The 26,935-nt window shown below is 43.1% G+C and overlaps 1 protein-coding gene across 1 annotated transcript in view; it reads right to left on the reverse strand.

Annotated features, from left to right (window-relative positions):
- Positions 1 to 26,935, reverse strand: part of igdcc4 (immunoglobulin superfamily, DCC subclass, member 4) — a 61,783-nt gene that overhangs the window by 30,841 nt on the left and 4,007 nt on the right. Inside the window, exons 2-4 of the mRNA XM_010878630.4 lie at positions 14,556 to 14,876; positions 7,765 to 7,906; positions 5,453 to 5,586 (exon numbers count right to left, since the gene is read on the reverse strand). Coding sequence (XP_010876932.3) covers positions 5,453 to 5,586; positions 7,765 to 7,906; positions 14,556 to 14,876 — 597 coding nt within the window. The remainder of the gene's footprint in view (positions 1 to 5,452; positions 5,587 to 7,764; positions 7,907 to 14,555; positions 14,877 to 26,935) is intronic.

Genomic DNA, 26,935 nt, shown 5'->3' on the forward strand with positions numbered 1-26,935 from the left:
GAAAATTTACACAAACATTCAGATTTCTTCCGACTACTTGATAGTCACAGGCGGTCTGTCTGTTTTTATGCTGTGTTGAGGACGGTGTTAACATAAGGCGGGCTTTAGGGTCTTACGTCAGTCGACCAGTCCGCAGTCACAATCTACCCCGCTGATATTTTCCAGAAATAGTTCCAATCTAACAGAGTCCTACTCTTTCAGCCCCTCGACAACTTTAAACAGTACATCTACCGTATTATGTGGGCCTTGTTTTGGCGCCCAATTTCCATTCCCGTACCAACATATCCTGGTGTAGTTGATGGATTCGGGTAAAACTCTGCATCGGTTTCTTCGGGGCTGGCATGTTGATTGCATCTCTGCGGTCCATTTGTAATTGCTTACCAAATTGCTGAGCTGCGTTTAATTTGTTAGCTTTCAACGGTGTTTCGCCGCACAATCCTCCATTTTGTATTGTGTAGGTAAGTTCACTCAGGCAAGACTGAGTGACCATCACCGATGTCTGTGTGGTTTAAATACACACACCACGCCAATCATCCCATAAAACATGAAAGTTTAACAACCACCAGTTGTAGGCCATCTGTTGTAGCACTTGTCAGAAGATAAAATCCCAGGGTTATAGATTTGCCGAACACGATTTGTTAAACACCAAACACCTTACCGCTGACACAACACTTATTTATTGCCTGGGAATTTAACATTCCGGAACCCTAACGCCCATTTGTTAATCATCAAACATAACCCACCTGTTATAACACTAGTCTGGTTTGCTCATCACGCATTGCAAAACATCAAACACGGACACATCAATGTAATCATAAATTACAAAGTCACCGGACATGCATATTTCACTCCTGAAGTCCTGCCCAAACACACGTCATACAGGAAGTCCCACCCTAACACACGTCACAATGGAAGTCCCACCCTACAAACCGGATGACCCGCCCACCTGTCACATCAATATGGATGTTCTGCCCTCCAGGGCCATAAATCACCATTCTGACACATTATACCCTACATTTACTACTTGAGAGGGGCACAACTATAATTTAAACATACTCAACCAAATTTTATTGGGAGTGACATTTTTTTATCCAGACCACTCCATGCCTGCTCTATTTCAATATTGATCGCTTATTGGATCTGTTTGATATACAAGGTCCTTCACTCCCTCGCTCCGCCACCTCTGAAGGACTTTATTAAATCTAAAGAAAATTCTTTGAGGAGCACGCGAGCCTCTACCAGAGGAGACTTGATAATACCTCACAGGCGCACCACCTTCGGTCAGACGGTCCTGTCTGTCCGGGGTGGGAACCTGTGGAATAGTCTTCCTCTAACATTGAAAGAATGTACTACATATAGCTCTTTTAAAGTCCAGTTGAAGAAATGGCTATGGGAAAATCAAAGTTGCACACATTAGTATATGTTTTATCCTTTTTTAAATTGTTTTACTTTGTAATGTGTATATGGATTAGTGTTTGTGAAGTTGAATGTAGTTTTGTGTGAATATTGTATATAGGATTTAGCAAATTTATGAACTGACTGTAGATGTAAATTTTATTTTGCAATGTTTTTGTGAGCTGTGTGATCTTAGCTCGTGGGACTACGGATGGAAATTAGCCCTTGGCTATAATCCGGCATTTTTACATGCATGTACTCCATGTTTTGTTCATTAACATGCACTGTCCCAATCAAATAAAAGTAAAAAAAAAAAACAAAAAAAAAATAAAAGTGCCAACAAAGATGCATCAATCCCAAACATCACAGCAGGAAAAACAGCTTCCATGTGTTGCAATTTTCTTTAGCACATTTGAATGTTTGGCCAAGAGGGTATACTATGTCATCAGTGGTGCCTCAGATGTCCTGGCCTCCACAATCACCCGTCCTCATCTCTATTGAGATGGTTTGGGACGAACTGAACCACTGAGTGAAAGAAAAGCAGCCAACAGGTGCTCACCATATGTGTGAAGACTTTTATAAAGAATTCCAGGTGACTACCTCGTAAAGCTGCTTGAGAGAATGCAAACAATGTGCAAAGCTGTCATCAAGGCAAAGGGAGGCTACTGAAGAATTTCCAATATGAACTTGCTACACGTTTCTATCTGTGTTATGTGATAGTTTTAATGTCTTTACTAGGGGTGTAACGATCCATCTACTACATCGATGTATCGATTTATATTCCTATGATCCAACTACATCGATCTGTGCTCAGCAAGTTGGCCTTCCGGACGACATATATCGATCTAACATCGTTTTAAAATGCAATCAATCGATTATATCGATACTAGGAAATAACCCATTGGATTTAAGCACGTCAGACTTTATAGGAATGTTTTTTCTTAGCACTTTTAATGATAAAGGCGATTAACGTTACTCGATTCAGTCTGCCTATCCGTGATGTCATCGCCCCGGGCCAGCAGCAGCGCAAAGACAACAAAACATAGCATGGCAGATGGCAGAGGAGAAGCCGACGAGCGAGAAATTATCAAGCCACCATTGCGGTCCAGTGTGTGGAAAGTGTTGGTTGCACTTCATTTTTGATATTAATACTGTATTTGTATTATTTCTATGTGGAAAAACAACAGCAAAAGTAGCAGGTAAACCTACTGTTAATTCAACCTAAAGAGATGTTGGTTGCACTTTATTTTTGATATTAATATAGTAGTATTTTTATGTTGAAAAAAAAAGCACAAGTAGCAGGTAAACCTACTGTTGAAATGTGGGTTGCACTTACTGTACTTTTATTGAAAATGTATTGAACATTTTAACTTCCTGTTAATTCAACCTAAAGTGTTGGTTGCACTTTATTCAAATAAAATGTGAATGCATTTGCCATTAATTGTTGTTTACTTGTTTGTTTATATCCATAATTAATTGATACCTGATTCCCTTACAAGAAACAACAAACAAGTAAACAACAATTAATGGCAAATGCATTCACATTTTATTACAGAAACCTGCACTGTCCAGTATCCAGGTATTTATTTCAGTCCAACGGGTTGAATTTTTGGCTGAAAAGATACTGAATCGATTTCAAGTCACTGAATCGTTTTGGATCGTATCGTTCTAAATGAACCATTATCGGCCTTGAATCGTATCGACAACCACGAATCGTGATACGGATCGAATCGTGGTTAAATGAATCGTTACACCCCTAGTCTTTAATATTCTTCTGTGGAAGATGGAAAAGGGTTCACAATTTATCCAGTAAATACTCTTCAGTCATTAGAATAGCAATTTATTACTTCAGGTCTTATCGTATATATACGGGAACAAATATGACAAACACAGAGTACAAGTAGAGACCAACACAGAGAAGTGTCTTGACAGTTGTTCTGATTTCACATTGTCAAACGTAAACATTTTATTCCTTATATTCCTTCCCAACTGTACAGATGACGCCAATAGTTCTTGCTGAATGTGTATATTAGGAATAGTTGCCACCATGATGTAACCTAGGGAATGCAAGGTTGGACACAGACATAGATTCAGGAGACACACACCGATTAGCCATAACATTATGACCACCTGCCTAATACTGTGTAGGTCCTCCTTTTGTCGCCAAAACATCCCTGACCTGTTGAGGCATGGACTCCACTAGACCTCTGAAGCTGTGCTGTGGTATCCGGCACCAAGACGTTAGCAGCAGATGCTTTAAGTCCTGTAAGTTGTGAGGTGGCGCCTCCATGGATCGGACTTTGTCCAGCACATCCCACAGATGCTCAATTGGATTGAGATCTGGGGAATTTGGAGACCAAGTCAACACCTTAAACTCAAGTCAACACCTGTGATCCTCATATCATTCCAGAACCCTTTTTTCTTTGTGGCAGGGTACATTATCCTGCTGAAAGGGGGCAATGCCATCAGGAAATACTGTTGCCATGAAAGGGTGCAAGTGGTCTGCAACAATGCTGAGGTATGTAGTAAGTGTCAAAGTAACATTCACATGAATGGCAGGATCCAAAGTTTCCCAGCAGAACATTGCCCAAAGCATCACACTGCCTCTGCCAGCTTGCCTTCTTCCCATAGTGCATCCTGGTGCCATGTGTTCTCCAGGCAAGCGACGCACATGCATCTAGCCATCCCCATGATGTAAAAGGAAACGTGATTCATCAGACCAGGCCACCTTCCATTGCTCCGTGGTCCAGTTCTGAAGCTCACTCATTATAGACACTTCTAACTGATTTTTTTATTTTTATCCCCAATAGTGGAAGTAACTGATCATTCAGATGATCAAGGGATGGCCACATTCACAAGTCCTCCAACGCCCACTCCCTCTACCAATGGAACCGATTCTTAGACTCTTACCTCTATGGCTCTTTGGCTCCTCACAATCCCCTGCCCGGCCATTCAGAGGTGCGAAGATGCCAGCTCAGGAGTTTGTTTACTATGGCGCCAAGTCTACTCCCACTCCTTTCTCCTGTACTCTATTCTCCTGTACTGCTGTCCCCTCTGCCCCTGCCAGCAGTGGTGCTAACCACCCTAAATACATCACTGCCACAGTGCAAAAGGAGCATAGCAGGGGGGTGTCATTGTACTTTGTTTCGCAAGTAGTCTCCAATCACCTGAACAACTTATACTGTCACTCACTGCCTCACAGCAAAGTGAATTGGGTCTCGAGAGGAAGATGAAATATGTGCACACTTTCCACAAAATTAGTTGGAAACAGAGCTGCACTCCCTCACCTCCTGCCAAATATATGACAACATTAGAGACCATGAAGTCACCAGACGTGGGCTTTCTGGGCCTTAGCCATGGACGTTTTTGGTAGGCTGACATTAATGTAGCGGGGATGGGGTCAATGAAATGTGCACAATGAGGGCTGACCGGCGATTAGTTTTATAGTCATGCATGCTGTTTCAATTGCACAGAGTAGTATGAAACAAATGGGGAGGACTAACACCCCCTTACCCTGTTTGCTCCATGGTCTTTTATGTTTTAGTCTGGTGAGACATATTTTTTCCTCAGCACATACAGATCCACATTAAAGTCAAACAATGATAAACCCCAATATACACTGAACAAAATTATAAACACAACACTTTTGTTTTTGCCCCCATTTATCATGAGCTGAACTCAAAGATCTAAGACTTTCTCTATATACACAAAATGCCTATTTCAAATATTGTTCACAAATCTGTCTAAATCTGTGTTTCTGCATGTTGCTAAGAGAAACATTCATCTGAATCTTCTTCAATAGCGCTCAATTTATTTTCACTTGTCATTCTTATAAGTATTTGCAAAGTATTACAACACAGTAAATCAGATAACATTCAAAATGCTTTTAGCCCTTCAAAAGGTATCAGTGTAGAGAGACAAAAGGTATCCGTGTAGAGAGACAGAGAAAGACAGAGAGAGAGCAAGAGAAACAGAAATGGAGAGAGCTAAAAAGAGATACAATGAGAAAGATAGACAGAGAGAGAGACAGAAACTGCCTGACAGAGACATAATATACCTGTAGTGACAGTCAGGACGGCGTCCTGACTGAAGCGTTTCCGGGCGGAGTTGGTGGCGACACAGCGGTACGCTCCCCCATCCTCTTTCACCACACCCAAGATCTGGAGCACACCATTCGGGAGAGAGATAAACCTGAGAGAGGTAGAAAAAGAAAAGAGAGTGGAGTGCTTAAATCTTAGCAGTAAGTGGAGTGCTTGGATTTTAGCAGTGGGATGACAACGCCGTACTGGCCATGTGTTGGTCTCTATTCTGCTCTTACATCCATGCAGATGTACATGGAGCCGGTCTTCAGAAACAGCCATTATCTCACAATACATGTACATCTGACAACTATTTAGCATAAAACTGTCTAAAATAAAAGACAGAAGAAGGTCACAAAACTCCGTCCTAATGAAAAATAAGAATTGAAGATGGCGGGACGAAAAAACTAGAAAGAAACAAGAAAGGTCAGAGAGATATTCGCTCGTCACTGCCTTATAAAACAGAATCTAAAGGCAGGCATAGCTGCTGGTTCTGCCTATTCTTGTCAATATTTATCTCCCTTTAACCCACCGGACCCCCCTCCCCCGCGGCTGCCATGGAAGACAGGTCAAGTTACCACAAACACACACACACAGACATACACACATACACGGAGACACACACACACACACACACAAGTCTGGATGGTTCTTCTGAGCCTGAGGCCTAGGCTTTCAGCTATTCAGCTCCTATCCAACCTCCTTTTTAGCTCTATGATGATGGACTTCTAATCCTGTGACAGACAGACAGGCAGGTGGGAAGGCAGGCAGGCAGGGAGACAGACAGCCCCTCGGTAACACAGAGACCGTAAACCATCGGCCTCTGGTCTGGGTGTCATATCTTCTGCCGCCAATTAATACCACTGTCTGTCAGCCCACCACCACTGTGGGATACGGGGTCACACAGGGACAGGAGCAGGGGCTGACTGAAATGCCTCATATATACCAACGTACACACCATGTCAGCCAGGCACACATGGAGAGCCAACCGCAGAGCTGAGGCAGTAACGTCAATAGTGTTAAGTGCTTGGGTAAATGAGCGAATGAGACCGCAAGCGTTTCTGGTGGCCAGTGAGTGCATGTGGGGGGTGGGGGTGTGAGTGTGCATTTGAGTTTTCAGGCGGACGGGAATGCTTTAATTGGGGGATTCTAAAAGTAGCGCTACATGATTCTCTAGAGTTCAGACCTGGCTGTCAATGCTTGGAATTGTTGGCACACAGGCCCCCTCTCTCTCGGTTCCCTCCGCGTGCTGGTCCACCCTGTGACGAGAGTGTTCAGGGACTCCGAGGCGCCAAGGACCGAAGACTTGTTGTCACAGTTATAATAGGTTAATGGACAGTTTGCCGTGGTAATGAAGGCCTTCGAGAAGAACGGGAATAGAACTGTCAGCTCAGCAGAGGATCACTCCACAGCAAGCCATGGTTATTAATTCTGTACATACTGTAAACTGAATAAATGTGTGTGTGTGCGTGTTTGTGAGGCAAATCTCTCCCATGGGGAACAGTAAGGGAGTGATGAAGGAGGACAGGCCATGGAGAAGAAGGGTGGGAGGGGGGTCATGTGCAGTAGATTATGGGCATCTTTCCACTCAATTTGATCCAAAGCACATTAGTTCCTAGGTAGTGGACAGGACTGGAGGACAGGACTAGCCTGGAACCTAGCATGGGAGAGGCAGTGGGGTTGGAAGTTACAGAGGACAGAGGACTGGTTGAATGGAACAGAGCTGTGCACCACAGGCAAAGTACATGCATGCAGAAGAGCCTTAAAATATACTGCACTGACAAGGAAATTGATCATAAGATGATAGTTGGAGCTGTATGGTTTAGCGTATGTCACTAGTTTTGACTTTACATGACTTTACATGACTTTACATGACCTGCCGTCACATTGTTAAAGAATATCTTATCCGGTAGAATGTTCTTCAGTGCTTCTCACACATCTGATATGTAGAGTGTGGTGTCCCTCAGAGCAGTTGCTTTGGGCTGGTTTTATTATTTTTCTTATTTTTTTTTTTACAAATGATTGTGTTTGTATGTGTGTAAGGTTTGGATATGTGATAAGTTATTGGTGCACTTGCCTGTGTGGTGCAGGACTGAGCGGAGAGACAACTGGGTTTAGGTGTCTCTGAATCTGAAAGTCTGAGACCTGATGCTTCCACACTGTTAGCCAGATAGTTTTGCATTAGAATAGGGAAAGGTGCACAGCCCCACTCCATCATGGACGTCAATAGAGACCCACTACCAGGGGACCAGGTAGAACAGACAACTTACTATCAGGGTGTGTCTCTCACCTAGGCTGGCTGAGGATGGGTTCCTGGTCCTTCTCCCAGGTGATCCTTGGTGTGGGCACTCCTTCTATCCGGCACTCAAACCGGGCAGCGCCCCCAAGGGGCACCACATGGGCCTCTGGGTCCTTATGGAAACGAGACAGAGCTGGAGGTGTGGACCAAGAGAGAAAGCCAAAGCGACAGATACCGATAGAGAAAAAGAGAGGGAGAAGAAGAGATGCAGTCAACAAATCTAGTCTCACCAGGCAATATCGCCAAACAAAGCCAGGTCGATCAGGCAAGTCTGAAAACCACACATAAACAAATGTTATGTATTATGTACTGCTGCCTTAGGATAAAATCAAAACATTTTATAAGGTGCTTATACAGCTAGCAGTGGTTTAAATATTCTGAGTTTTGTTTTGAATGCATAAGCCCACATTCCACCTTTGAAATCTATGAGGATACAATAACCTTGATAATTCATGATGTATCTACTCTCAAAAGACGCACCTCACTCACAATAAAGAAGGTAAAGCGGCAGCACATGCTTTGTCAGTTATCCACCCCTCCCCACTCACAATTTCTTCTAGGAGCTACGCATTGAACTCACTTGTGTGCGACAACACATGACTGATCAAACTGCTCACAAAAACAAACAGGCAGCTTTCAGAATGCATCAGACACATCGCCCAAAATAACACCTTTTACTACAGTAGGCTTATTTTGAAAAGCTGTTTCTTTCTTTAATGTCTTTCTCTCTACTACAGACACTGACTATATGTTAAAGTTGAGATTTGGTCCATTTCAAACGTTTGTAAATGTACTAAGACCTGTTTCTTGGCAGAGCTGTAAAATTGTGCCAACTCAACTAATATTTATCACATAAAATACATGTCCAATTTCACAATCTTCCAGAAAAAGATTAGCTGTGACAGAACATTTATTTATTTTAGTATATTTGATGGACTTTTCAAAGTGCCTCTGTAATTACGGAGAAAGAGAAGCATTTTTCATCTTTTGGTGCTTTACTTTGAAGAGTTGATTTGACAATTGCTATGATGTTAAAATGTATATTCTCAGCATTTATTTTAGGGTATTTGTGTACATACCGGTTTCACAATTTGGGGCAATAATTATATATTGTCCAAATTAAACATCCATGTTTAGAATTTAGTCACAGATCCTTAGCATACTATAACTGCCTAAAGTCTGTGACCTATTGACCCCACTTAATGAATTATGGGAACTATAGGAGGACTATGTCGTTTATAATGGTGAAACCAACATATAAATACCCTGAAATAAAAGATTAAGATCTACATTTTTACCTCATAGTAATTTTCTGATTTCTAATTTTAGTTTGTGGCTACTTAAATGTTTTGGGTTCATGTAAAGACTATCATAGTATCTAAAGTATGTGTAGTATCAAAGAAATAAACCATCCTAAACATTTTAAAGGTCAGACCATTCATGAAAACTCAACATCCATTGTAAAGCCCTTCTGTTGTATCTTTGTTATAAAAATGTGTCCACTTATAGGTACAAAATATTAAATTGCGTCCCAGTGTTAAGTTTAATAAGACTCCATAAGATCTTTTAACACAGGCTGTGCTCTTTCAGAATTATTATGATCCTAAGAAACCACAACAAAATCAATGTCTGTGACAAGCATACAGGCAATATTATGATGCTGCCTCCACAACACTTGAAAATAAAAAAGAGCTAAATAAAAGGTTTTGCCCTCCAGTAAAAAAAAGTATAGCCGGAAATTAACTGGAAAACAGCATTTCTCTTTGGTTCACAGAGGCTGGCCTTATAAATGTTGGTTTGTCCAGCAGACATAGGAAAAATATATTGATGTTATTTTTACCACACTGCTACAGGGTTTTCTGATTATGAGCAGATATTTAATTTAATATCAAAAAAAGGATCCCCCACCATCCAAAAATAGAAAGCCTTGACCTAGAATTCAGTTCTTAATTGTACCTTTACAAGGGCCTAAAATAAGAGGGTACATATACTGTATTAGACGTTGACCCCCCCCTCCCCCAAAAAATGATATCACTTTGTGAAGACCATGAAATGTGTCCCCTCAATATCAAACTCACTCCTATAATCTTTAACCCTTTGTTTCTTATTTCCTCTACCAAAAGACGCAATTAAAAATAATTCATTTGAAAATGATGTCAGGCATTAACCATGAATCATAAAACATGTACAGACTAATCATACCTGGCAACCCAACATACATATTTCCCAGTTAATTCTCACACAACAATACAACAGCACAAACAAGCTGAACAACTGTCAGGGCAATATACTGATATGCACGCACACACACACACACACACACACACACACACACAAACAAACAAACACTGTGTGCACAAATCCCAATCCGAGCAAAGTTTCTCAGTGAGCACACACAAAGCAGGGCTACACAGAGGTAGATAACAGGTCATCCAGACAGTTCAAATGCATTCATGCGGCATTCTTCTAAATGCGACCCCTAAAGCACCATGCCAGGCCCAGTGTATCTGCGTTTACATGTGTCTGTGTGTTTCTGTAACTGTACGATTGGGTAGGCTCTGTGTGCTTTGCGTGCACACAGAGCAGCCACCTCAGAACTCTCACCATTCACCTCAATTCAAATCAATAGACCTCAGAACTCTCTCCATTCACCTCCATTCAAATCAGTAGACCTCAGAACTCTCACCATTCACCTCAATTCAAATCAATAGACCTCAGAACTCTCTCCATTCACCTCCATACAAATCAATAGAACTCAGAACTCTCACCATTCACCTCCATTCAAATCAGTAGACCTCAGAACTCTCTCCATTCACCTCCATTCAAATCAGTAGACCTCAGAACTCTCTCCATTCACCTCCATTCAAATCAGTGGACCTCAGAACTCTCTCCATTCACCTCCATTCAAATCAGTAGACCTCAGAACTCTCTCCATTCACCTACAGTCAAATCAGTAGACCTCAGAACTCCCCCCATTCACCTCCATTCAAATCAGTAAAACTCAGAACTCTCACCATTAACCTCCATTCAAATCAGTAGACCTCAGAACTCTCACCATTCAAATCAGTAGACCTCAGAACTCTCACCATTCAAATCAGTAGACCTCAGAACTCTTACCATTCAAATCAGTAGACCTCAGAACTCTCACAATTCACCTCCATTCAAATCAGTAGACCTCAGAACTCTTACCATTCAAATCAGTAGACCTCAGAACTCTCACCATTCACCTCCATTCAAATCGGTAGAACTAACTGACATGGCAAGTTCAAATATATTTTCAAAGTAAACATACAACAACAATGGTCAGACAATCAATTATAATGCATTAATAATAATAATGATGAAAATAATGGGCCTAGTGGAAGTGGTAATGATATAAATATTAACAACAATAGTGATGATAATTAAAATAATAATCGCCAAAGGATTGTATGAACTGCATGAAAAGCAACATGCCGTAGTATGAAATGGCAAACGCTATTGTTGCCCTTTCCACTAGCTGTTTTGGCAGGAGGCCACAATTTGTCCTCGTAATAAATATTGTATTTACTCAATCTTTTATATGTATCTTAATCTTTTATAGTTTTACATTCGGTGGAATCTACTAAATCTGATTAAATACATTTGATGAAATAGAAAACCACCTATTTAATCTGATTAAATGAAGACTCTAATGTCTGTTTAAACCAAAAAAAACGATGTACTAAATGTAATGATGAAATAAAATACTGTATACACTAAATCTGATGAAATAGGAAACTGCATATACTAAATCTGATGATATAGGAAACTGTATATACTAAATCTGATGATATAGGAAACTGTATATACTAAATCTGATGATATAGGAAACTGTATATACTAAATCTGATGATATAGGAAACTGTATACACTAAATCTGATGATATAGGAAACTGTATATACTAAATCTGATGATATAGGAAACTGTATAAACTAAATCTGATGAAATAGTAAACTGTATATACTAAATCTGATGAAATAGGAAACTGTATATACTAAATCTGATGATATAGGAAACTGTATACACTAAATCTGATGAAATAGGAAACTGTATAGACTAAATCTGATGAAACAGGAAACCGTATACACTGAATCTGATGAAATAGGAAACTGTAAAAACTGAATCTGATTAAATAGGAAACTGAATAAACTGAATCTGATGATATAGGAAACTGTATCTACTGAATCTGATGAAATAGGAAACTGTACAATGAATCTGTTTAATATGAGTTCAGCAGCTCATCGTACATTTGTCTTCATTCTCTTATGTTTGGGTCACTTTTTCATCTCTCCTGTCATTTTTGCCCCCCCCCCCCACTCTCTAACTTCTCTATCTCCTCCCTCACTTTGTCCCTACCCCATATTTTGGCCCCTGGGTGATCAGATAGCAGCTTTCTTCCTCTCCTCTTGAACTCTCTAGTCACAACCTCTGGATTCATTGCTCTCTGTCTGAGGGCATGTCCACTGTCCTCTACTTTTTCTCCTCCCTTCAACCACTTAATATTTTATTCACACACAGACTCACTCTTTCTTTGGACAAAGTCACTTGAAAGACAGACCTACTGTCGGACGGTGGCTTCTGCTGTTATTGTGAGTTTGGCCATTGAGTTTGGCCCCCAATCCCCTGGACCCCCACCCCCTGGACCCCCACCTCCTGGACTCCTACCCCCTGGACCCCAATCCCCTGGACCCCCACCCCCTGGACCCCAACCCCTTTGGACCCCCACCCCCTAGACCACAACCGCCTAGACACCAGCCCCCTGGACCCCCACCCCCTGGACCCCAGCCCCCTGGACCTCCACCCCCTGGACCTCCACCCCCTGAACCCCAGCCCCCTAGACCCCAACCCCCTGGATCCCAGCTCATCCATCTCCCAGCTGTAGCAGCCTATACACAGCACATTAGATTTAACATTGCCCGTCACAGAAACCTTCTGAAGGGCACACTTAATAGTCTCTCTCAGAACAGCGCCTGTCGCTTCACCGTGCCCAACTCCTCAGTCACCTCCCTTACAGTCCTCTCTCCTCCCATAGTCTCTCCTTCCATCCTCCTGTCCTCCCCTTTCACCAGTCCTCCACAGCCAGCCTCTCTCCATCCCTCTCAAAGTCCTCCTGTCCTCCCCTTTCACCAGTCCTCCTCAGCCAGACTCTCTCCATCCCTCTCAAAGTCCTCTGTCACCTAACTCCCTCTGTCATTGTCCTTTCGTTCCCCCAAACAAAGGATCCGCATAAATAGGCATGTGACAGCTGACAAAAGGAGGAACATCCATAGAGGATACTGTCCCATTCACACAAAGCTAATGACTGAGTAAAGACTCACACTTTTACAAAGGATAATTAAAGCAGCTCTATGGGAGAATAGGAAAGAGGGAGGGGAACACTGTCTGTCCTCTAACTGTCTGTCCTCTAACTGTCTGTCCTCTAACTGCCTGTCCTCTACCTGTCTGTCCTTTAACTGCCTGTCCTCTAACTGTCTGTCCTCTAACTGCCTGTCCTCTAACTGTCTGTCCGCTCCCTGCCTGTCCTCTAACTGCCTGTCCTATAACTGCCTGTCCTCTAACTGTCTGTCCGCTCCCTGCCTGTCCTCTAACTGTCTGTCCTATAACTGCCTGTCCTCTAACTGCCTGTCCTATAACTGCCTGTCCTCTAACTGTCTGTCCGCTCCCTGCCTGTACTCTAACTGCCTGTCCTCTAACTGTCTGTCCTATAACTGCCTGTCCTCTAACCGCCTGTCCGCTCCCTGCCTGTCCTCTAACTGTCTGTCCGCTCCCTGCCTGTCCACTAACTGTCTGTCCACTCCCTGCCTGTCCTCTAACTGCCTGTCCTCTAACTGTCTGTCCTCTAACTGTCTGTCCGCTCCCTGCCTATCCTCTAACTGCCTGTCCTCTAACTGCCTGTCCTCTAACTGCCTGTCCTCTAATTGTTTGTCCACTCCCTGCCTGTCCTCTAACTGTCTGTCCACTCCCTGCCTGTCCTCTAACTGCCTGTCCTCTAACTGTCTGTCCTCTAACTGTCTGTCCGCTCCCTGCCTGTCCTCTAACTGTCTGTCCTCTAACTGCCTGTCCTCTAACTGTCTGTCCGCTCCCTGCCTGTCCTCTAACTGTCTGTCCGCTCCCTGCCTGTCCTCTAACTGTCTGTCCTCTAACTGTCTGTCCGCTCCCTGCCTGTCCTCTAACTGTCTGACCGCTCTCTGCCTGTCCTCTAACAGTCTGTCCTCTCCCTGTCTTTCCTCTCCCTGCCTGTCCTCTAACTGTCTGTTCTCCAACTGCCTGTCCTCTTTCTGTCTGTCCTCTTTCCCTCACTTTCCTGTCTGTCCTCTCCTCGTCTGTCCTCTACTTATCTGCCCTGTGTCTGTCTTCCTTCTCTTTTCCCCTCTCTGTCCTCTCCTTTGCTCTGACAATCGGTGTGGAGCCTACCTGTTCCCAGGACAAAAGCAGTCCGGTCGACCAGTCACACAATCAAACCCTTGTCTTAGACAGAGGAACGAGTTAATCTCCAACCAAACACAAAAATTCCCCAGAGAAATGTCACTATGCCCTAGTGCGTCTGCTTCTGGGTGTGTGTGTCCGCTTATGTGTACCTATATTCGTATCTGTGTTGGGTGTATATCTGTATGCACGTTTGAGTCAGTGTGTGTGTCTGTGTGTGTGTGTGTATTGACACGGGCTGTTGTTATGGGGACACCAGCCTGTCATGCCAGTCTGTCCTTGGTGCAGATGAGTGGGCCCAGCTCTAGTCTGTCTGACTCATAGTGGAACTCACTGGCCAGTTGAACGGAGACGGTGCGGCTGGTCAGGGCCCCAAAGGGACCAGAGCCCACGCAGCTGTAGCCCCCCTCCACCCCGTGAGGGGTCCGGCCGTCCACGGAGGTGGGCAGCACCAGAAGAGAGCCATTGAGCAGAGTCCTGAGGAAGTCCCCTTCCCCCTCCAGCACAGAGTGTCCATCCTGCAGCCAGGTGATGTTGAGGGGCGTGTCCAGGGGTGCGGCACCCAGGTGACAGTCAAGCAACAGGGGCTGTCCCGGCTCCAGAGCCACGAGGACGGGCCCCGCCCCACAGCTGAGCTCCACTGACACTGGCTTCTCTGGAGGAGGGGCAGAGACAGAGTTAGGGATTAGGGAGCATGAGGGGACAGGTTAGTGTGGCGGATTAAGGAGGATATAAAAGAATATAGGAGCCAAAAACTGGAAAAGTCAATTCCCACTGAAAATACCAAACACTCAAATCGATATGTTTTGAAAGCTGTGTAGTTTGTACATTCAGCAGCTCATCTTCGTTGAAATCAAAACGTATTCTTATTTCTGTATAGCTCAGTCGGTAGAGGAAGGCGCTTGCAATGCCAGAGTTTCTGGGTACAATTCCCAAAGAGAAAATTTTACTATTCAAATCAATACACATAACTGATATGGCAAGTTCAAATGCGTACATTGACAAAGTAACCCAATAAAACAATGGTCAGACTAATAATGATAACACTGGTAGAGCATGGCGCTTGGAACGCCAGAGGGGGACCATGTTGGAAATCTCTGCAATCTCTACTGTAAGTTGCTCTGGATAAGGGTGTCACCAGAATTAACCTATCCTTTTTTCACTGGCATAGCTTTTTTTTCTAGCTGCGTGTACTATTATTGCATGAGCGTTCAGCAGGCTTGTTGTTCAGTAGCAGGTCTACAATGTGTTGGACAGGGTTAACAACATGCAACATCTGCAAACCCTCCGATTTGAAGAGTATTCACAGTGCTCTAAAAATATAGCATATTGAAAGCTACGTGAAGCAAGGACTCATACTGATTATTAACGGGCGAGTTTCTGTTTTTCTAAAAGGCCAGAATCAATGTACGGAATAGAGCTGTTTCCTAATGAATATATTTCATACAAAAGACCCAAATCAAAGGAAGTAGCTTTCTATACAGAAGTGCAACTGAACATGCACATCTATCACACACACACACACACACACACACACACACACTGGGCAGAGAGATACGTTCCGGGTGTGTTTCCCTATGCTCCTGTTTCAAGTGAGGCCTGGGATTAATTAAGTTAATGGGAGAAGGAATTATTTCCTTGATTAAATGAGGACTGACCCTCCAGCACCCCCATCTCAAAGGCTCTCCAAGCCCCTACTACACACTACCAACCAGACCACCTGCCACACACACGTACACGCCTCCCCGCTAAACGCCATCCTCATTGTGGGCGCATTGTGTGTGAGCCTGAAGCAGCAGAGTGCTGGTATCCAGAGGTGTTCCTGGGATAGAAAACCCATCAGAGGAGCTGGCCTGGTTTTCATCAGCTAATAAAAGAGACTGCTGGGGCTGCAGTAGTCCTGACACACTTGCCCCAGCTCGGGTTCTTCTCTCTCCTCTCCCCCATTCACATTCATTAGGTCTCATTAAGTCATCAAACCGTTCATCGCCAGAGGTTTTACTTGGCCGAAACACACGCATATACTGTACACGCGCACGCATCCTGACACTGTTTCTGTTAAGAGTTCATTTATTCAGTACATGTGCAGCAGCTAGAGGCTTGACCAATGGTTCACCTGTCACCTAACAGGGCAATCCACAATTACACATGGGAGACACACACACACACACACGCGCGCACACACTGGCTAATGTTTCCATGCTTGTTCTTTAGTTATCCAATACTCTGCCCTTCTACTAAACTATAAGGGTCAAAGGACACAACTATCTCTGCGCACCACTGTGACTGGGGTATAGGGGAGAGGGGGAAGAGCGAAACGCTCCGTTCCCTTCATCTGAGAGGGAGAATAACGGTACACAGGTGGCTGATGTAAAGGGCACCAAATGACCACATCTGTTCATTAAAATCGATGAACCTGATGATTTTAATCGATGAATATGGGACATATTTCAGTGGAGCACAGAATACTGGCATCTTTTAGACAAGGGCTGCTGTCCCACTAATCTGTAAATGTATGCAGAGTGTGTGTGTTTATACGTGTGCATGTGTGTGCCCACAGCAGCCGGGAACGTAATGTGCACTGCGCCAAGAAGCACTACAGAATGGGCGGACTAAGACAGATGGGCTGATTGCTAGTACTGTGGAATATACAGAGTGGTGATCAGCAGGACGCTAGAACATGAACATGCCCCTGTGTGTTCACGGCAGCAGAAAAAGCAGCCGACTTTCTACCCACAAAGACAACCTATCAACATATGGATAGCTTGTTGACGCAAAAAGGCTCTAGCGGCAATTTTGACCGAAATGTAATTATTTGCATTGCCTTGCTTCGTTCAACATTGTGGCGGGCTAAATGACCCAAATCGTGTTGTTAAGTTGAACCCAAAAATATAAGGTTGGCTTATTGAAAGCATACAGTATGCTGTGACTAACATGAGTGGCTTTGGAACCCATGCCACTTCCAAGTCCATATCTTTATAGTATTTACTCCACAAACACCAGATATGGTATCTAAATTACTGGTAGGTATTATAAAAATCTCTGGGCAGGTACTGCAGCAATGAGAAGGAAAGTCCCAGGAAACCATAAAGCAAGATAGACAGACAGATAAAGACTCCACGCCCCAGTTTCACCACGCACTCTGTAGAATAACATTTACATGCCACCAAATTCATACAACCGAACATACCTCTTAATTGTCTAAACATTTACCCAAATAGATTTTATTTGCACCGCCTACAGCCTGCTGAAGTGGGAGTGTAGCGTTATCAGATCCAATTCTTCCTGGAGAAAAATGGATAACTGTTAGGTCGGCAGGGGGATTCCCCAGATAGCACACATTTTGGCTAGGATCTTGTTTTGGCGTTTTTCCACTGCAGGGCTATGACATGCTCGCCCTTCCATATCACAGTCCTAATTTCATCTCCATTTGCCCATCGCCCACACATGGTTCTGGAACCAGGCTGGATATTTGGGCCACTGTTGATAGCTGGTAGTGACATGAACCAAAGAGACTGGCGGGTGTGCTTACAAATGGCCAAACTCAGTGATTGGCCTCACGTAATGATGTCACACTGTGGTGATTGTTCTCTAATTTTTATAAATAGCAGGTCATTCAGAATGAGGTCAGGACAGCGACACTAACAAACAAACCTACAGCTAAAAACCAACAGAATATAAAGATCAAGAACCATCACAACGAAAGCAAATGAGACCGCAAAACATACCCTCAACACGGCACTCAGGTGCAGACCAGGGTTGTATAGTTGTGAGATGCTCGATTCCACTGCAAAAAACGAATTCATGATGATGCCAAGCAGAGGTGTAAGACCTCGTTTTGTACTTGCTGTTACCTTTTTTTTCTTCTTCTCTGCCATCCGGTTCCCTCTTTGCAATTGTTATCAACACACAGACACTGAACATCCCTTAGGATGCTAAACTGTTAAGACTGACAACAAGTGGATGAGCGATTGGAATTTTATAGCTATCCGGGAATGTCATAATTACACTGGTTAGCGTGACTGGGGTGATAGAACGATCAACAGAAAATACAAACCTGGCAAAGTGGCACCCTCACTCTGACTGACAGGGATCTGTTTTATACTGTAAATCTCTAATAGGCTTTCATCAGAAGGTACACATGTGCCTCAAGAAACCATGATACATTGCCATGATACATTTTTTAATTTTGTGTAAATCACCAGTAACTGCCCAGTGTTTACAGATGATTGCGGTACGCCCCAAGCACATAATGATGTGGGTGAATATTGGTCATAAAAATGATTAACATGAGATGTTTTTTTTTTTAAGTGGTCTCTTACTCCAATTCAAGCTTTCACCACAAAAAGTGCAAAAACATTTTGTGTAGGGCTGTCTGCCATCTCACAAGCATGTAGCTCAATGAGTGGCAAGCAGGGCAACATGTAAAATGATCAACATACAGTATGTGCTAGTTAAACTATTAACCTAATGCAAGGGAAATTAAAGGTTGTAGGAAATGCAAAAGGGTAGAAAAATTACCAGAACAAAATGTGTATGCATATTGTTCCCTCTCCTTTCATGATTGGCTGTCAAATGCATGAATAGGAATAGGGAGGTTAAACTACTGTCAGTTCTGGTCAAACTAAACTTAACCACAGGCTTCGGTAAATACAGTTAAGGTAAGTTCAACTTGAATTGCCTCTTGGTTAAATTGCTGAAAAGTTTATTACCGTCTTTGAGGCAATATCATTTCTCAGATACTGTATATGAAAGATATTAAAGACGCTTACACTGTCTGCTGCGTTTTTAACAAATGAACCATTGTATTATACATTTCATTATTCCTGCCAATTTACCCCTTTAGTACCAAAACCAAAATGGACAACTGAGCAGTAAACATCCACGTGGGGCACTGTCTAGGAAGCAAATGCGCATAAATCAGTCAAAGACATTAGCATAAACGTTGCAAACACTGTCCAAATTCAAAACGAGAGACCACTCATATCCACCACAAAGTGGCACAACTACAGGCGCACGCTTATGTTTCTGCATCCGTTTGCCTCGGACGTTTGGGACACACACTCAGGGACGTGTGTCTCGCTAACCCGTGCCATCTCAGACCCAACTGGCGGGATCATTGGCAGGGAGGACAACATCCTCACCGTGGCCTTTGTTTTCACAGACTGACTCCAGTGAGTAATATCCACACGCTGGCCCCAGAGGGTGAGTCACGGACTGAGTGGAGACAAGCTCACGTCCCCAGCAGCAGCTGCGGCTCCAGTTGCCGGCCGTTCCGGTTGTACCCGCTGGCGTAGCTCAGCTCCGGCACTGTCACCCCCACCAGAGGTTTTATACCAACCTCACTTGGCCGCAAACAGGATTGATATAGTCTGTCACATTTATACCGTACATCGTTTAGGCCTAGAGTGAAATGATGAATGACAATGCAGTTTCCGGAGATGCGGCAGAAATCCCGGGAGCAGCGCTCTTCCCCACTCATTTCTAAATGCACACACAAACTGTCTGCATCATACTGACCATGGGAGGCAGACAGCGAGCAATAAAGAGAGAGAGGGAGAGCATGGAGGGAGAGAGGAACCACACAGAAGAGGGCCTCAGACCCCGCTTGTTCCTGTCCTCCATGCTGGCTGGTGTACTCACCCCAGGTACAGTATTCATTCATGCACATCCAGGGTGGCTCCAATCACAGCCCTGCGTTCCTATAGACCTGACAAAGGGCCTCGCAGCAGCGTGGGGCCGGGGGGGCCTCCATGCAGCTACATCAATGGGTCAACAATGCCAGCAACAAAACTAACACGGGACGGATGAGAGGCTGCAGGAGGGAAAGGCCTGTGAAGCCATCAAAAAGCCTGAGTACAGAGTAAAGCCAGAGGGTGAAAAAGAGCATTTAAAGGCCAGAACCTGTGGATAACACTTGATGTTATCACATGAATCAGAGGAAGTGCTGATGGGTTATGAATACTGCTCGTTGATGATATGACCCACTGTTACTATCAGTGTTGATGTCACAGACATACACAAAGACATCTATTGTCTACGTCTGTAGTACATACAGTGCCTTCAGAAACTATTCACAGCCCTTCACTTTAGCCACTCCAAAGGCGCGGTATGTACAATTATGATCAAACACTGCATACATACTATAGCATACATGTGCAAATTGGTACTTTCTCACTCCTGTAAAATACTAATTGTGTGATGGAATCACTTGCCTCCAAATGAATAAGTCTAGGTCAGTTATTTAGTTTTCAGGCAAAAATAAGTGTTTTTGTTAATATTTGGGGGGTTTTCTTGACCTTGTGCCACACATTAAACACAGTGGTTAAATTTCTATGTGAGAGGATGGGTCATAGGCTACAGCTCTCTGTGTGTATCCTGTATTCACATGTTGTGTACTTTGTGAACCTCTTCGGCTCAGTCCCATACAAATCACTAGGTTTTACTTCTACTGAGTCTGCCCAGTCACTTGGCCGAAGTAAGCCATAACACGGTACAAAAATCCAACCTGATGGTAGTACATCAGTACTGTATTGTTTTCACTCTTCTTATGTTTTTGATTTGGAACTGAGCCCTTCTCTGCACCTTGCCCATTCACTCAGGGTATGCTCCCCTCGCGCAGCAGCCCCTCCCCCTGCCTCCCTCCCACTGGAAGCCCCATGCTACTCCTCCTTGGTCATGTGACCGAGTGGACAGCAGTGCGGAATGGAAGGAATGTGATCGCATGACTGTTTACCCAACCAGCGCCGTGAGGAAGAGACCCTGCTGACACACACACGGACAGACACACACACACACACAAACACACGTCAAAATCACCATCTATGCCTAAAGCACACACATAGTACACACTAGTGTTAGGAACAAAACATTTCTTAAACATACCAAAATGGGCCATACATAAATACAACCATGTAAAATAAATATATTGATGGTATTAACGTGCTATACAATATGAAAAGGAACCCATTAAATTATGTAAACATGATCCTTTAATATTCCAGTATCTTCAAGATAAGGATAATTAGTAATAGTCAGTATGAGACACATTTATCCCTGACTCTATCACAGGGGTATGCAACCACATTTAGTTGCAGGCCGGATGGTTGTGGGCCAGAAATAGTTCCAAAAAGATATTTGTACACTGCAAATTCAACAAAGCTAAGCCTGAAAATAGATTATTTTTGAAATCACAACACTTTCTTACCTAAATGACTTTTTTTTTTCCTCTTGCAGTATAAATACTGTGCTGTAATACTCTGGGGAACACCTGACTGGCTTTAACCCTGAGCTTGTAACAAACTTATCACATAGCATATTGATCTAGCACTTTTGACCCTGGGCTGTAAATGTACAGCCAAAACTGTACATTTACAGCCCACTGTAACATACGGATTTCTGGAGGACATTAAATTAACCAGAGCCTGTACATAGAAACGGACTGGAGAAGGTAGTCTGGTCAAACTGCGTTCGTCTACGTGTGGTTGATTCTAATCATTCCAAACCAATTGCAATAGCAAATAAGAAGTAACATATCACTGTAAAACCTAAGCCTTTGTAAAAAGGTACATTTCCCTTATTGTAAAGGTTGTTTTGACAATCTAATAGAAGAGTCCAGACATGAGTCTATAGACATTTTTGTATAATCTAGTGAATAAAATGATATGTGCTCAGATAACAGTGAGGAGCAATCAGTGCATGAAAAGAGAATATACAGGCCAGCTAAAAGTTGTGCAAACAGAGGACAACAAGTTTACATTCACATGTTAAAAGAAGTTAAAGGACGTCAACATTTGTATGTTACACACACAAACTGTCTGATACAGATCACCACAGAATAACACAGAAAAGTCAAAAATGAAGCTCCATTTAGGACAATAAAAATACCCCAATCCAAAGATAATGCATTCAATCAATCAATCAAATGTATTTATAAAGCCCTTTTTACAACAGCAGTTGTCACAAAGTGCTTTACAGAAACACCCGGCCTTAAACCCCAAGGAGCAAACAACAGTAGTGTTGAATTTCAGTGGCTAGAAAAAACTCCCTAAGAAGGCCGAATTTTAGGAAGAAACCTAGTGAGGACCCAGGCTCAGAGGGGTGACCAGTCCTCTTCTGGCTGTGCCGGGTGAGATATTAAGAGTCCAATTAGAATAATAAATACATTTCTCAGGGCTAATTCCAGAGTTTATTTAAAGTGTACCTATGGTGAAAATTGCAGGCCTCTCTCATCTTTTTAAGTGGGAGAACTTGCACAATTGGTGGCTGACTAAATACTTTTTTGCCCCACTGTATATAGTGAAAACAATAATGGGCCCAGAACAGAGCCTTGAGGAACACCAAAGCATAACTTTGACTTGTCAGAGGATATGCAATCCACACAAACAAACTGATATCTTTCAGATAAATACAATTTAAACCAGGCAAGAACATGTCCACGTAGCCCAATATGGGTTTCCAGTCTCTCTACGAGAACGGAGTGATCAATAGTGTCAAAAGCAGCACTAAGATCAAGAAGCAACATGACGGATGCGGAACCTTTGTCTGAGGCCATTAGAAGGTCATTTGTTACCTTCACCAGTGCAGTCTCAGTACTATGATGAGATCTGAAACCGGACTGGAGCATTTCATGTTATTTGTCTTCAGGAAGGCATTCAGTTGTTGGGAAATACATTTTTCTAAGATTTTTGAGAGGAACGGGAAGTTCGATATTGTCCTATAATTGTGGATTTTTTGGGGTGAGTTTGGGTGAGTTTGGTACACAGCAATTTATTATGTTCAACATTGGCTGACCTAGCACAGGAAATAGCTCCTTAAGTAATTTTGTTGCAATCGAGTCTAGGTGACAGTTTGTGGGTTTAGAACTCATTACAAATTTAGTGAATGTGTCGAGCGATACGGTATAAAATAATTCAAGTGTCCCCATTGACACCTGGTCAGGGAGGTTCAGGACATTAGGACCGAGGTTTTGAGGACCATAACTACTTAAGGAGGAGCCATTTATTTGTTTTCAAATGGTGATAGTCTTTTCATCAAAGTAGTTCATGTGACATTACAACTAAAGTGAAGACCCACTTCACTTGTTGAGCTTTGCTTTTTTGTTAACTTTGCAAATGTATCAAAGAGAAATTTTGGATTGTTATTGTTCACCTCAATCAGGTTGAAGAAATAAGCTGATCGAGCAGACGTGAGTGATTTTCGGTATTGTAGTGTATTTTCTATCCAGGCTTCAATTTTCTGGAGGCTTGCTTAAGTGCTCTAGTACTGTCTGTGTACCAGGGAGCAAGTTTCTTGTTGCATATTTCTTTTGTTTTTTGTTCTGCAACCGTGTCTAATGTATTTCACAGTGTTACAGATTTATTTACTAATCGTTAATGAGCGAACTTATTTGTAGTAGAATCAAGGAATTTATATGTAGTCCAAGATTTTATAGTACGGCTTTTGAAACTAATTTTTTGCGGAGCAAGTGGATTTCTTGTAATAAGACAGTGATCCGATAATCCAGGATTTGGGGGGGAAATTATTAGATCTACAATATCAATTTCTCATGACAGGACTAAATCTAAGGTGTGATTGTGGCAATGTGTTGGACCTGAGACATGTTGAATAAAACCCATTGAGTCAATTATGGCTTCAAAAGCTTTTTGAAGTGGATCATTGGACTTTTCATAAAAATTTGAAAACTATCTGCCATGACTACAAGGTTAGACAATAATTCTGTAAACTCATTGAGGAACATTGTGTATGGCCCGGGGGGCCTATAAATAGTAGTTATGTAAAACGATTTATCGGTCTGGTTAACTTTCACGAGTAAAACTTCAAAAGAATAAAAATCAGTGATGTGTTTGAGAGTAAATATATATTTACTGTCATAAATATTTGCAACACCCCCTCCTTTTTGGGATGCACGAGGGATATGATGACAAATATAGCCAGGAGGAGAGGCTTCATTTAAAGCAATGAATTCATCAGGCTTTAGCCACGTTTCACATAAACCAGTAACATCTAGTTTACGATCAGAGATTAATTCATTTACTGCAACTTCCTTTTGTAGCAAGGGATCTAACATTTAAGAGTCCCATTTTGAGATGCGAGGAGATAGTCATTTTTAATTTAATTTGTGACCGAGGTAGAGGAAGGCTTTATCTTAATAAGGTTGTTTTTGTTGCACTACATTGTTTAACTTTTCTAAGCCTGGAACGAGTCACAGTGGCAATAGGGAAAGCTGTACTAACTACCCAGTGTTACTACAGTGGGAAGAACAAGTACCTTTGCATTGTGCCCCATCCATCCTCCCCTTAGGAGTGGCTCCGTAAGAAGCATCTCAAGTTCCTGGAGTGGCCTAGCCAGTCTCCAGACCTGAACCCAATAGAAAATCTTTGGAGGGAGCTGAAAGTCTGTAGCGAAAGCACCGAAACCTGAAGGATCTGGAGAAGGTCTGTATGGAGGAGTGGGCCAAAATCCCTGCTGCAGTGTGTGCAAACCTGGTCAAGAACTACAGGAAACATATGATCTCTGTAATTGCAAACAAAGGTTTCGGTACCAAATATTAGGTTCTGCTTTTCTGATGTATCAAATACTTATGCCATGCAATAAAATGCTAATGAATTACTTAAAAATCATACAATGCGATTTTCTGGATTTTTGTTTTAGATTCCGTCTCTCAAAGTTGAAGTGTGCCTCTGATAAAAATTACAGACCTCTACATGCTTTGTAGAGGTATTAGCTTTCATTGTGAATACCTGCAAAATCGGCAGTATATCAAATACTTGTTCTCCCCACTGTACCATGATGTAACTACACATGCATGTCAGTATGAATACAGCATATCGTGACAAACACTCCCAGACACTGGATTGTATTTATTATTTACGATGATCATCGTGAAGTTGGGTGAACATTTGGACTAGCAAAAATAATTCACATTAAGTCAAGTTTTAGAAGCCCAACCGCTACCTCTGCATTGTGAGCTCTCCATCATCCCAGTGATGTGGTTAAAGCCAAAATGTTCTGAACCTTTCATTTAGAAATCCTAAACCTAAAAATGGCCACAATAAAGAGCCCATCAGTAAAGGTGACAGACTTCCTGTCTCGTTCAAGCTAGACAAGATCTCTACCACTGAAGTGTCCTTCAGTGGTAGGACTTGTTCTCTGACACTATCAACTGGCCATACAAACCAACTTATTCCCTGGACAAAAATATGCATCTTAAATTCAATACAGGGCCTCTACAAAAAGTGTCTTAGTTCAGATGGTTTCTATACGAGGGTTTAAGATGCCCTGGAGAGGACCACATGTGGCTGCAGTCACATGTCTTTTCCACCCGCAGGGCTGTCAGGCACTCAGGAATCCCACAAAGCCCCAAGGGATGAACTATGGGCAAAACAACTAAATTAGGAAACCTTGGATTACAATCAGAGTTTTTCCAGACAAAGTTCATATAACGTTAATAAAGACAAAGAAATCCAATTAACTATATGAATAAGCCATTGCGCATGACTGTTTGACATCCTCCAGAGGCTGGGGAAAGCAATCTCTGTCCAGGGCAATTGCAGACCAGAGCTGAGGTAGTAGGCTGAGGTAGCAGGCTGAGGTAGGAGGCTGCAGACAGGAGCCTGAGGTAAGAGACTGTAGATGGGGGCTGAGGAAGGAGGCTGCAAACAGGGGCCTGAGGTAATAGACTGCAGATGGGGGCTGAGGAAGGAGGCTGAGGTAGCAGGATGAGGTAGGAGGCTGCAGACAGGGCCCTGAGGAATGAGGCAGCAGATGGGGCCTGAGGTAAGAGGCAGCAGATGGGGCCTGAGGTAAGAGGCAGCAGATGGGGCCTGAGGTAAGAGGCAGCAGATGGGGCCTGAGGTAAGAGGCAGCAGATGGGGCCTGAGGTAAGAGGCAGCAGATGGGGCCTGAGTTTGGTGGCTGTAGACAGGAAGCTGTGTACATCTGAGATCATGTAGGAATGGAGGGCATGAATCAGGGCCACTGATGATTACTATTACATCCAGTCTAGCCTCAGCCAGGCATTTACATAATACTAATAGCATAATAAACATATTTTAATTATAATAGTGTTTAAAAAGAAGTTTTGTTGTACTGGAAGGCAGTGTTAGTGAGACAGCCCAGCTATCCAACAGCAATGTTACAATGTGTTGTGGCAGATGATTGGTTGGTCGACTAAGCTGTTTAAACCAATGCCTACTGCCGTGGGAATTTCTCACAACTTTCTTATCTGCAAATGCAGGCCACATTGGTCAAAGTGCTAGACCAGACCTTCCGAGAATTTGGGTGGAAATTACTGATGACATACCAAGACGGAGGTCAGCAAAGTGAAGTGGGCTAATCATCTCTGACCACTAGATCATGGCCCTCAGATGAGCTGGAATGGCGAAGGGGAGTCATGATTGTAGAGTAAGATGAAAAGAGTAGACCAAGAAGAGGAGGCCTCCTTGGAGTTCAGCTGAGATAGACAGGCAAGCCTCAATCCAATCCCTATGATTTGGCCGGTGTGCATGTGACTGTCCCAGCAGGAGTCACAGGGTCAGGAAGAAGAGGGGAGCAACCATGTGACACACTCACCTCCCTCCCTCCTTTCTTTTTTCCCCATTCCCTAACCTTCACCCCACTTCCGTCAGCCCTTATTTCTTTCATGTACAAAAGGCAACTGGGCACCGGGATGAACTTGACAGTAATTCCTGTAGGAATGCTGGACAGTAAAGT

The sequence above is a fragment of the Esox lucius genome, chromosome 2 (genome assembly GCF_011004845.1).
Source record: "Esox lucius isolate fEsoLuc1 chromosome 2, fEsoLuc1.pri, whole genome shotgun sequence".
NCBI lineage: Eukaryota > Metazoa > Chordata > Actinopteri > Esociformes > Esocidae > Esox > Esox lucius.